Raw genomic sequence first — 12876 nt, 5'->3', positions numbered from 1 at the left:
ATGCTCTTGGCTTCTGACTCCTGTTGGTTTTGAGGGCTTCTCCAAAGGTGGGCACCAAATGCATTCTCTACCCAGTTCTGACACTGTGACCGGTGGCATGCATTGATGAGGTGGTAACTGGGTGCCACCTTTAGTGGGAAAGGGTTATCAAAGAGCAGAAGGTCACATCAGAACTGGGTAGGTCCATGCTGGAGTGTCCTCACTATGGCCCAGGGGCAATTGCTTTCTTATTGGTAGCTTCATCTTCATTCTGCATTGAGCTAGATGTGCTCATGTTGACTTGATCACTAAGGCCTCTAGTGACACTGTCATAGGATGGTGGGAAAGACGTGGTAGATGCAGTTACAGATTTGTCTGGGAGTGTGCAATTTTCTTCTGCCATGAATACAGCAAAGGTTTCACCTGGGGGTGACACAGCCTCCTCCTCAGCCCTGGGCACACCTGGGGGGTTGGAGATTGTCATGGAACGGTGTAACACATAGCTCCGATAGGCCTTTTGAATGACAGTAGCTGAAATGTCTTCCTGCTTCCACCGGAGGGTGGTTGCTATTGGTTCATAGGATGTTTTTGAAACATTAGTTGCCATAAACTTCTCTTCAATATTTGCCTTCAGAGAATCCAACTCCCCAGATTCTCCCAGAACATTCTTAGTGAAGGCAAAAAGAATGTCCAAACAGTGAATCTTATCTCCAGGGACCAAGGGTAGGTCCATCTGGATTAATGTATTCCGATTGGGTTTTGGGATTCGCAGGGGGCCTGAAAGGGTGTCTGCAAAGTCTGAGAGGGCAGAAAAGGTAATAAACTGTGTGGCTTCTGGGTCAAACTTCTCCCAGGTCTCATAGAACATGTCAAAGTCATCCTCACTCAAAGGTTCACTGCTCTCCTGAGTGGCTACATTGAAGTTCTCCAGAATCACTGCAATGTACATGTTGACCACGATGAGGAAGGAGATGATAATGTATGTTGTGAAGAAGAGGATGCCCACAGCTGGGTTCCCACAGTTCCCCCGGGAGCCATTGCTGTTGGGCAGATTGGGGTCACAGTAAGGGGGTCCTGTGTTGAGGATAGGACTGAGGAGGCCATCCCAGCCAGCTGATGTGGTAATCTGGAAGAGGCACAGCATGCTGTTGGCAAAGGTCTGGAAGTTGAACATGTCATCGATGCCAGCCTCCCAACTTACATGGGGGAAGCTGGCCATGCCGAAGATGGAGTAGATGAACATGACAAGGAAGAGCAGCAGCCCTATGTTGAAGAGGGCAGGCAGGGACATCATGAGGGCAAAGAGCAATGTGCGGATTCCCTTGGCTGCTCGTATCAGCCTGAGGATGCGACCAATTCGGGCCAGGCGGATGACTCGGAAGAGTGTTGGGGAGAAGTAATTTTCAAGTGACGTAAGAATTGCAGAAAATATCAGGCCTTTAGAAGAGGGGGAAATGATCTAATTAGTACTTGCAAGCATGAGCCCTGACAAAGCTGGCTGCAGTCACACTCTCCCATCTCTGCTCTCCATGTGAGCATTTGTATTCAAGGAGTCTGGGACCTCTGAGCCTTGCACAGTGGCTGGCATAAAGTTGGGGCTCAGGGTGCCTGGGTGGCTCAGTCGGGTAAGTGTCTGGGTTAAGGTGCCTGGGATCGAGCTCTGCATCCCGCTCTCTGCTCAGCGAGGAGCCTGCCTCTCCCTCTCCCTCTGCCTGCTGCTCTGCCTACTTGTGCTTTCTCTCTCTCTCTGTCAAATAAAAAATAAAATCTTAAAAAAAGAGTAGGGGCTCAGTGCATGCTCATTGCATAAATCTTTTCTCTCTCAAGTAAGTCCCACTCTTCCCACCATGTTCTTATCTTTCTTTCCCTCCACCCAGTATGTCTTCTTAGTCAACCTCCATGGTCAAAGCCCTATCTTCTGCAGCCTAGTTTAACTGGAAGTGACTGCCCCATATTCCACATGTACACAGCCCTTGTCTGGCTTTGTCTATGACACAGGCCCTACTCTTCTCTGAGAATTCAGCCTTGGGACATGCCTTTTCCTCCACCTTTTCCTGGTCCTGTGCTCTGTGAAGGCCAGGATCCCCTGTGATTCCTCTCCCCATCTCCTACTGTGAAGATTGACTCAGTTCCTGGCACATGGTCCTGTGGATAATTGTACAGAGCCTAGTGTTAATTATAAGGGAGCCTGAAGAGTCAGGCAACTTGCTGACAGCTAAAGTAGACTGGCTTTGAATGGCCAGCTGCCTGCATAATGGCTTTTATTTGTTTCATTCATCTCCAGCTGTGTTTGAACTCTATGTTAGGGCCTGGAGATGGGCTTGTCTAGGGTCAGTTATGGCCCTCCCACCCCCCAACTATGAACAAAGTGAGAAAGATGAAGAATGTATATGTCTCCTTATATGATATCTAACTTGAAGATTTGTGAAGCTTGATCTTGGGGCCTATTGGGACCACAAAAGATTAGGTGAAGCCTTTAGGTCAGACAGGATTCAAAACCTCTCAGGACAAATGGTGAGGAGTGTGGTGGCAAGCTCTCTCTCCTTGCCAGGTTTCCGTTGACCCTCTTCCCCTACTGGCCTTTTGTCATATGAATATGGGTGGTCACAGTATTGTGTTAGAAGGAAGAAGGAAATGGGAAGAGATTTGGGAAGTAATTATAATATTGTATTATAAAATCTTTATGAAAGCCCCTCTCTTAAAGCTAATTTAACAGGGATATTTTTCCACAGCGTGGGGTATGTGTCTGTATAATCTACTAAGATCCTGCCAGCCAACCAATCTATGTAATACTTCAAGGGAGTATGAGTCTTCATACTTGCAACAGTTAGATACTCAATCCATGTCTTGCTAGTGGGAAGGAAGAAAGGGAGAGAGGGAGGGCAGAAGCATGAAGAGGTGGGTTCTTTCACTTGTTTTCCAGCTGTCTCTATGACTGATTTCTAACCAGTGGATGGTGTTGCTGTGTAGGTCATAGGAACTGGTAGTTAAGGTGTCCCCATCATAGAATGGAGTACTTTGAGTATATTTTATTTCTATAGTGTTGATATGGGAAGTCACATAAGCAAGCTCTTTTCTCTACTATAAAGTCAAAATGACCTTTAGAGTTTCTCACTTTGGAAAGCAAACAAACAAAACAAACCTCCCACCAAAAACAGCAGCAACAGGAAAACAAAACAGAAAACAAAAATAAACATAAACCTCCCAAACAAATAAACACAACCCAAGGCTGTGTTTCAGCACCAGGGTGGGGAGATTGATTAAGTGCTGCCAAGTTGTATTTAGATGCTGTTAACTCTTGATGGTAAATCAATGGAAAATTAAATCTACAGCTATGCTCTGACATGAAAAGTAAGCAGGTCATAATATAACAGGTCAGGATATATTTATAATGCAAAGTAAAGCTGGTGCACTGGGATTTGGTCTTTGTAGGGCCAAACTTTGCCTAAACCACAAGAAGGCTAAGGACATTCTCTTGGTTGTTAGTAGAAGGCAGCTAGTTCATTAGGAGGACATTAGCCTGGTCTAAATTCAGTTCTACCCTTTACAAACCATATGACCTTGCATAACTTTCTTAATCTGTAAGGCTCAATTTTAAATGTATAAAATGAGGATAATAACACTCCTTCAGAGAGCTGTTGTGAAGATCCAAGGAGCCCAGCCCAGTCCTCAGAAGTACCAGCAAGCACTCAACTGTGGTGGCTCTGTTCCCCACTTTAGCTTCTGACTTTATGAGTTTTCTCTGAACACTTATTGGCCCCCAGATACTGGGCCTATCATTCAAACACCCAGACTAGGTCCTAAGAGCATTGATCTCTAGGCATTGATCTTTGACTTGTCTATCACTCATATTCCCTAAGTGGACAGTTATATAAAGATTTAATTGCAGATCCTTGGCTAAGAATCTCCTTCAAACACTCTTAGTCTTTGCTCACTCTTCTGGCAACACCTCCTTTTCCAGAAAGTATATAGACTCACCTCACATCAAGATAAGGCCCACTGGAAGTTCCATCATCTTATATTCTCTGGAGGAGTGATTGTCCCCATCAGCCCCAAAGTTCAGGCAATGGGCTATGCACACAGTAGGTGCCTAAAAACATTTTGTGACAGCATGGAGAAGGCCAATGGAAACTCTCCATTTCACAGAGAGGACAGGGGCATTTTAAATCTGCCGCTCTTGGAAAGCAGCAAATACTGGGCTCCTCTAACATATAATGTATATTGAAAAAGTTTGTTTGTTGCCCTCTTGGTTTTGAAAAAAAAAAAAAGCAGGCCAAACAACCCCAAACAGAGTCTGGGCTTCCCCACCACCTGTAAGCCCACTTACTCCCAATGGAGAGGACCACGACAATGAAGTCAAACACATTCCAGCCGTTGGTGAAGTAGTAATGCCGCAAGGCGAACATCTTCATGACACACTCGCCAGTGAAGACAGCCACAAAGAACTGATTGATTTTGTTAAGGATTTTTGTCTTTTCTTCACTCTGCTCATCAGTCTCCACCATCATGGTGATCATGTTGAGGCAGATGAGGACCATGATGACAATGTCGAAAGCTTGTCTGGTCACAATGTCAAAGACAAAGCCCTGGTACTTGTTCTGAAAAAACAAGAGATGGTCCATCAAGGCCTTTCTGGCCAACATACAAGAGGGATCTGAAGAGGCTGCATTCTCCACAGATGGCTTTCTGAAATCTGTCTCTTATCTTCCTCACACCACATCCAAACAGAAGCCAAGTCCTGTCCTTACTCCTTCCAAAATTTTATTCTTAGTTGATTCTACTTCAATGCCTCAATTCAAGTCCTTGTTGCCTTTCCCACCCCCTTGAAGTCACCGGGTACTTTTTCCTCACTGGTGCACCATTTGTAAGCTCTTCCCATCCCATCTCTTGGCTATCTAAACCCCAATAGTCCTGAGTGATCCATTTTTTTTAAGCTCCACTCCTTCCAGGGAGCTCTCCCTAATCACCTAATCACATCACACCATATTGCCTATTTCCTCTCTCTTCCCACAGCCTTTGTAGTCAGTCTTGAGTTCTAGCATTTCATGTGTGCTTCTCTTCTTCTCTACTAAATAGTGAGCTCTTTGAGGATGGGGCCATGTCTTACTTAACATTGTGTTCCCATAGTGCCTGCATAGCATGAGTTCAAGAACTGCAAACTCAGTGGCTGCTCATTCTCCCCCACCCCAGGTACTCCAGGGCAAGAGGGTAAGCTTGGAGTCCTTCTTGTTTCCCACTATAACTTCCAGACCTTTGCTCCTCCTGCATCTTGCAAAACCCTTCCTCCTTTGAAGCTTGTGTCATCTAAGTAGTTCACCATCACCTCTTCTTCATTGCTGCCACTTACCAACCTCCTGGTCCTTTGGCTTCATTACTGAGGAGTGAGGCTATTGGCCAGACTTACCCACTCTTGGCTACTACCTCTTGGTTCCTTAGCTAAATCTCTAATGACCTACCTGTTCCTAGCTTAAAGGAAAAAATCTTCCTGAACCTTACATCTCCCTCCAGCTACCACCCTACTTCTCCCCCGACTTTCACAGCCAAATTATTTTTTTTAAAGATTTTATTTATTTGACAGAGAGAGCACAAGCAGAGGGAGAGAGAGGGAGAAGCAGGCTCCCCACTGAGCAAGGAGCCCGATGTGGGACTCAATCCCAGGACCCTGTGATCATGACCAAGGCCGAAGGCAGCCGCTTAACTGACTGAGCCACCCAGGCATCCCTCACAGCCAAATTCTTGAAGGCATTTTGTGCAGTCACTGTTCCCACTCACTCCTCAATTCACCTCCAAATGGCTTTTGTCCCCATCCTGTCACTGAGATGGTTCTCGTTAAGATCACCAATGACCTCCAGAATGTAAGTCCAAGGACACCTTTTTGGCATTGCTTGCCATACCTGCCACCTTGAAACTCTTCTTTCTTAGTCTCCATCATGCCTTACTTCCCTGGTTCTTTTCTTGTCTTTCTGGCTATTCTGTTTTGAGTCTTCTATAAAGAAGACTCAACCCTTAGATGTTAGAGCACCTCAGGGCTCAGTCTTAGGCACCATTTGCTCTTCATCCCATTCTTTCTCTCTTAGGAATCTCTCCAACCTGTTAATTGGTATGTGTGTGATTTTCGCTAATTTTTTTAAATAATTTTTTTTATCATGTTATGTTAGTCACCATTAAGTACATCATTAGTTTTTGATGTAGTATTCCATGATTCATTGTTTATGTATAACACCCATTTTTTTCCAATGTCACAGGACTATAGTCTCTTTGAGGGCAGGAACTTTGTATGTGTTCCTCACTGCTCTATCCCCAGTGTCTGCAGAGTATCTGGCATGCAATAGATGCTCAATAAATAGTTGAATGAATGGATAACAGAATGGACAACTCTGAATTACCCATACCTCAAATAAAATTAGAAGGCCACTCTATTGTATACAACAGGCACTTACTGAATGTATACTATGTGCTGGGCTCTGCATGAGTGGAGGCAGAGAGGACCCTGTCATGAGTCTCATCAGGGAGCTCACAGGAGATGCAAAGCAGACATGGGGAAGAAGGGCTGTGACAGAGGCTGGGTCTTGCTTTCTGCTTCCTGGTGGGGAGAGGTTGCTACCCTGTGGGTTAAAGCAAAGAATCAGACCCAAGTGGGTCTGGTCTGGCTCTGGGCATAACTGTTGGCCCATGTCTTTTCTGGAGTGGGAGGGGTATTGAAGAACCACTAATAACTTCCATTTCATCACTGAAAATGGTGAAAAAATAAAGGGTCATTCATGACCACACAACCTTTAATTAAACAGAGCAGGTGACAACATTACTAAGTTGTAGGCATTGAGTTTGCCCTGGGTATTTGGATGCTGGGAAATGGAGCAGCTTGCTGGCTGCTCTTGGCTTAACCTGTGGGCAGGGTTCACTTCTTTGCAACCCTCAGTGCTCTCAGAGATGATGAAGTGGGTGACTGATGATGTGCTATTCTAGAGCCTATTATTTTCCTATAAAGTGAAGTATATGAAACCTGCTTTTAGTAATTTCTATAGCAGGGAATGTTATAGAATAAAATTTCCCAGTCTTGTGGAAGCTGTAGTCTTTCCTATGGATGAAGCATACAATTTAGAACTTGAACTTTGCCAGTGGTGAGGAGGAGTATGTGAATGTGTGTGTGTGTGTGTATGTGTGTGTGTGTGGTGTGTGTATTCCAGGTTGGCCCTGCTGTGAAATGGCACCCATGCAACTGTGGGGCAGAATTCCTGTGTCAATGCTCAGCTTATCTGACCAGCTCAACCTGTTGGGACTGCTAAGGGAAGAAGATGAGCATTCCAGTGCCAATAATCTAGTGAAAAGAGAGCTGGATCTGGGAAGGTGAATCTTAGGTAGGAGTGGGAATTTCTCTTTTTGCTTGTGTTTCTTTCTTGGCTCTAGACTTTGAGGAAGGTAGATGATCAGGCTTGTCCCACTGGGTGGTGGGTGCCAAGATATTGCCTGCCATATGGTTGCTGGCCAGGAGCAAGGATGGGCCAAGATTTGTAGGCCCTGGAGATGAGCCAAATGCAGTTGCTGCTTGGGCCCCTGCTCTGCTAGTTTCCCCTTTGGGACCCCTAAGACTTCAAAGTTTTGTTTAAATGTTCCAGCCTTGCCTTGGCTATGATAAGGGAAACAAAGGGAAAAAAGTGTTGGCTATGCTAGGAACAGAGTATTAAGGAGAGAGCTACGTTCCTCAACTAAAGCTAGTACAGTGTTGATAGTTAATTAGTAATACACCCCCTTCCCATCCAAAGGGATGATGAATCTCAGAAACACAGTTGGGCTGTGAGGTCTCACTTCCCTTATCCATGTGTTGGGCCTCCCCCATTGCCAGCCTTGGAGGGTCTTGGTTATGGCTTGATTAGGAGAAATGGTGATTTTGTCATAGGTCTTCCTGCCCAACCATTGACTTCCACTCCTACTGTAGTGCCTGGAATTTCAACATTAGGTTCCTACCTTTGTATTAAGATAGTGTCCTCTCCAGTCACTTTTTGAAATGCAGCTCATCCTATCCCAGTGAAATTGTCCTCCTTGAGAGGAGGAAGCTATGGTGGCCTGTGGGATTAGTTGATAAAATGGGAGAATCTGAGATGTTATAGAGAGATTGAGCAGTGTGTAGGGCAAGGTACTAACAATTGTCATGATTTTGCCAAGGGATGTCCCTAGCACAGGCTCCTTAGTGTCTGGTTCAAGAGTAGCTTCAGCATCAATCCAGCCACCAGTGAAGGCCAGCAGGGACTCAGCTGCTTGTTTCTCTGTAAGTCTCAGGATCCTCCTCCCCTGACTTGATGCTGATTGGTTGGGCTCAGCCATTTACCTACATCTTTTAATTCTGAGCCTGTTCCTGCCCATTCGATTGGCTGACAGAGGGGTATTCCCTGAGCCTTAAGGCTCACTCAACCCCAGTTATCTTGACCTGATGGGGGATTTGGAAGGAAATCTCTGTCCCTACAGAGGTGTGAACGTCCTATCACCCCTCATTATAACACTTCTTATCAGAATTGAGCACAGTGATACATTTATGACCAGTTTCCAAGTAAAGTATATCCAAAGGTCATAGCATTTTTTTTCTCCCATAAATGTTCTCAAGACTATGTGCTCATGAAGTTTTTAGTAACTTAGACAAACCCCATGCCTTGATTTAGAAATCCCAATGCCTTGGCCAACAGAATATATGTTTCCCTAATTCTAGGGAAAGGTCCTCTCCTTTGTTATAGGTCCTTAGGCTTTGCCCTGGTGGTAGTGGTGGTGGGGCCTAATGGCATAGTGTCCTAGACAGCACCTGTAGTTTTCTTCACAGGTACTGCACCTTAACCACAGAAAGGTTACATAAATGGACAAGATGTCAATTCCATTCTGATGGCTCAGAAATTCTTGGAAGAATTTCCATTGTACATTTCCTACATAGCAATACTCCCACTCTCAAACCTGTTCATCCACTCTCAACAGAGGCCAACTAGAGGTTTGACATTTTCCACTGAGAAGGACTGAGAAGAACTTAGGTGATAATACGTATGGTTTGAGTGTTACATTTCATGGGGGAATAAAAGGGCATGTCTCCTAGGGTTTTTGTGAATAAAGGAATCAAACTGGAGTATAGCTCTAAGTTTTGGTCAATCTTTTAAACACAATAATGGGATAACTTTTGGTTCCTATTGACCATGACTATGACTGGGGCCAGGATCCCAGGGGCTTGGGTTTTGTCCATTTCCTGTCTACTGTAGGCATGGTGTGGAATGTAGGGTGAGGCTGGAGATTTACTGCAACCTAGATCATGATGCATAACCACACAAACACTTCATCTCAGGGCTCTTACCACCTTTAGTATCATTTAGCCTAACCTTCAATCCTGTGATTGAACCTTAAACTGGTTGGGGAACTCAGTACTTCCCTAAACAGGTCTATCTGGAGTACCTGTGGGAGATATATACACTCCAGAAGACCAGAGTTTCTTCTTTTAGACTTCTCATTCCTTGGGCCTGGGAACTCTCATTATGTCATCTCCAAATTCAACCCAGATTTCCCCCTTCACAGAGAGTGCTGGTTAACCCCTACCCACCATAGGCATAAGCTATTGGTTGGATTTCCAGACACACTCTGCTTCAGGGAAGCTCTGGGGCTCACCAGGGGCCGTGGGATAGGCTTCTGGGGCTTCTTGGAGCCCAGCTTCTTCATGGCATTGTAGTACTTCTTTTGCTCCTCTGTCATGAAGATGTCCTGTCCCCCTAAGTACAGGAGAGGATAACATACACCACTGTTATTAAAGCAACAAGAACTCCCAGGGGTACCAAAATCAGAGCATGCTGGAGAAGAAGAACATCTCCACCTTCTCCCTTCTCTGCAGAAAGAAATGTCAAGGCCAGAATCAAGCAGTGTCCTGCCCAGGTGCCACAACAAGAGACAGAGTGGGTGGGACTGAGCCTCAGCTCTGACTCCCTGCCTGAGTCTCTGGAACAAAGCCTGTTTCTGGGTTCTGCAGGAACCCAGAGGTGCTGCTTGGGCAGAGGGTGGGAAGAATTTGGGAGCAGAACCTAAGGAGAAGGTAAATATCAGTTTAAATCTGAACCTTGCATCCAGCCTGATCATTTTAGTCAAATCCACTGGGCTTCTGGAATCATAGTTCCTGTCAGGGGCAAGAGTTTCCCTCAGGGCCTTCTGCAGCAAAGACTTTGAAATCCAGACCCTTGACCCCTTCCTGGAGAGGAGGAGCTAAGGACAGTTCCTGCCTTATCCAAGGGTCTTGGGAGAACTCTTGATTGGTTCTCTTGAGGCCCCACCATTTGCATTGCCCTTTGCCGTTACAGTGCCAGAATTTCCACCATCAAAAATGCCTTCCTCCCTTAGTTTTGGGTTTTCTTTGAGGACCCTCTAGACCTCCTTCATTCAAACCCTCACCTTTCACTTCCTCGCATAATTTGAATTCTTCCCATTTCCATACCATGTTTGTGTAACTGAGTTCACTGCAAATGCTCAGGAAATGGGCTGAGATCTCTGGGATTTGAGAGGAGATTTTAGAAAATTTGTGGATACAGGGAGCCTCCAGGGAGAGACATCTCAGTGGGGCAGGGGCAGAGGGTTGGGAGCACTGGGTGGGGCCACACTGAAAATTCTGGGCAAGGAGTCAGCAAATATAGTTCCCCCTCCCCAGCTTCATCACTGGCTTATCTCATTCTATCACCTAACATGGCCAACTCCCTGTCAAGGTCTTACTCAATTTCCTCATCTATAAAATGGGAGAAGGGATTGCTTGAATGGTCTCAGAGCCTTCTAGGGTGCTGATGACATTGATCAGCACTTCACAGCTGTCTTGCTGAGCCCCTCTGGGGTAGAGAATGGCTGCCCACTTCTTATGCCCAGAACTCTGGCCAAGGACTTTCTATAGGCGGGAAGCCTATGTCATTAGACATTTATTTTAAACTATAATAGTTTAGTAGCTCAGTCCTAAACTAGGTGCTTCTTTTATTTATTAATGTTTTTATTTATTTATTTATTTGAGAGAGAGAGAGAGTGAGTGAGAGAAAGTGAGAGCAAGAGCGCGCGGGAGAAAGAGCGAGCGAGCAGGCGGAGGGGCAGAGGGAGAAGAAGAAGCAGAATCTCTGCTGAGCGGGGAGCCCAACTTGGGGGCTCAATCCCAGGACCCTGAGATCATGACCTTAGATGAAGGCAGACACTTAACTGACACACCCCTAAACTAGGTGCTTCTTGTACAGGTTTTTACTTTCCCCTCACCAGAATCCTATCAGTATTATTAACTCCACTGAATGGATGAGAAAGAGTTTTTAGGAATTGCCAGCTATCTAGTGAGTGGCTGAGTCGGGAATGAAAGCCCAGGTTTGTATGATGCCAAAACCAATGCTGGGCTCTCAGTGCTATGCTATGTGACTTATCCATATGACCCTGTTTTTTCCTCTGGATCTCAGCTTACATTAGTCTAAAGTGGTGCTTTATCTACCTCAAAGGAATGGAGGGTATTAAATGAAAGGATTAATACAGGGTGACAAGAAAGCATTTTACACCTTTAATGCCCTAATATTTTAATGTAAATATGAGAGGTTAGCTGGGATTTGGTTCCTATTCATCAGAGTCAGCATCCATGGAGGCAAGGGTCTTCCTCCCCATCCCAAGGAGGGTTGGGATTCTGCCAACACTGGAGCTCTAGCCCTTGCTGAGGCCTCCTGACTCAGTGCTTCTGGGGGTCAGAGCTCCAGACAGAGACAGAAAGTGCTGGAGCCCTTTCTTTCCCTGTTGATGTTTCCCAAAGGTCACCTGGGACACACCCAGCACACCTGGCTCCAGCTGGGAAGATCCGGGGCACTCTGGGAGAGTGGAAGGGGACCCGGACAGAATCAGGGATGTTGTTGACACAGAGAAATGCAACTCTTCCAGCAGCAGCCCAGGACACCAGGCAGGGGTGAGGGCTGCAATCAGGGTGCAAAGGTGGGTATTGGTGTTAAAGGCCAAAATTGGGCTCCTGGTCAGACATGAGGGCTAGGGATAGTGTTGGCTTTAGTTATGAAGCCAGGGGACAGGGAATGGAAGATTCGTGGAAACACCTGAGCCCCACTTATCTTTTTTTTCTGTTGATTGAAGTTGTCAATTATGACCCCAACGAAAAGATTGAGTGTGAAGAAGCCGCCAAAAATGATGAAGATGACGAAGTACAAGTACATGTACACATTGTCCTCCCACTTGGGCTGCAAGTTCACCTGTGAACAGACAAGGTGAAACATGAGGAGCAGGTGGGTGTATGTTTGTGTTCATCCCTGAGACAAGAACCTGGGTGTGAGTGGGTGGTTTATTCAGGAGTCAGGAAGCAGGACTGAGGGAGGGGGAGGGTAAGCAGGAGAAAAGCCAAAGGGGGTGTTGATAAGCAGGCCATCACTGGGGGGCAACTGATGCTCCATCCTGTTGGGGTTCTCCAATGAACTGTGTAGAATGCACCTCAGAATTGTACCTCTAAGGGATTGGGAAGGTGGAGCATTTATCAAACTTATCTGTGAGGGTTGCCCCTGTGGACGTTCAATCCCCCACCCTTGGGGGAGGGGCTGCTGAGCAAGCTCTGATGCACTGAAGAAAGTCAAGTCTCAGAGAATCAGAAGCACAGCACGGGGGTGAACTCAAGAGGTGGGCTGAGGGGACTGGGGCACGGCATCAGCTCTGCCACGACAGCAAAGGGTCTTTCCTCAACAGCACCCATCTCCTCCCCCTGCTGCCATGACATACCCTTGTTGTAGCCACCACCCTGCTCCTCCCTCTGCCCAGGAAGTGCCCTCACACACAGTCCTGGGGATGTTATCTGATATTTTCCTCAATGGTGAGCAGGAGAACTTGAAATGCCTGGGGATTGTGCCTGGTAGGGGAACAGGTGAGGTTGGCTTAAACATTCAA

The 12876-nt window shown here is 46.1% G+C and overlaps 1 protein-coding gene across 3 annotated transcripts in view; it reads right to left on the bottom strand.

Moving 5' to 3' along the window:
- Positions 1–202: 202 nt before the first annotated feature.
- SCN10A (sodium voltage-gated channel alpha subunit 10) overlaps positions 203–12876 on the bottom strand; it is a 91490-nt gene continuing 78816 nt past the window's right edge. For all 3 annotated transcript variants that reach the window (XM_021705864.1, XM_021705865.1, XM_021705866.1), the window contains 4 exons: positions 12057–12194; positions 9613–9717; positions 4307–4577; positions 203–1416 (listed from right to left, as the gene is read on the bottom strand). In XM_021705864.1, coding sequence (XP_021561539.1) covers positions 203–1416; positions 4307–4577; positions 9613–9717; positions 12057–12194 — 1728 coding nt within the window. The remainder of the gene's footprint in view (positions 1417–4306; positions 4578–9612; positions 9718–12056; positions 12195–12876) is intronic.

This window comes from Neomonachus schauinslandi, chromosome 1, assembly GCF_002201575.2.
Source record: "Neomonachus schauinslandi chromosome 1, ASM220157v2, whole genome shotgun sequence".
NCBI lineage: Eukaryota > Metazoa > Chordata > Mammalia > Carnivora > Phocidae > Neomonachus > Neomonachus schauinslandi.
Note: the sequence above shows the minus strand (reverse complement) of the source record. Positions and strands in the feature narration are given on the sequence as shown.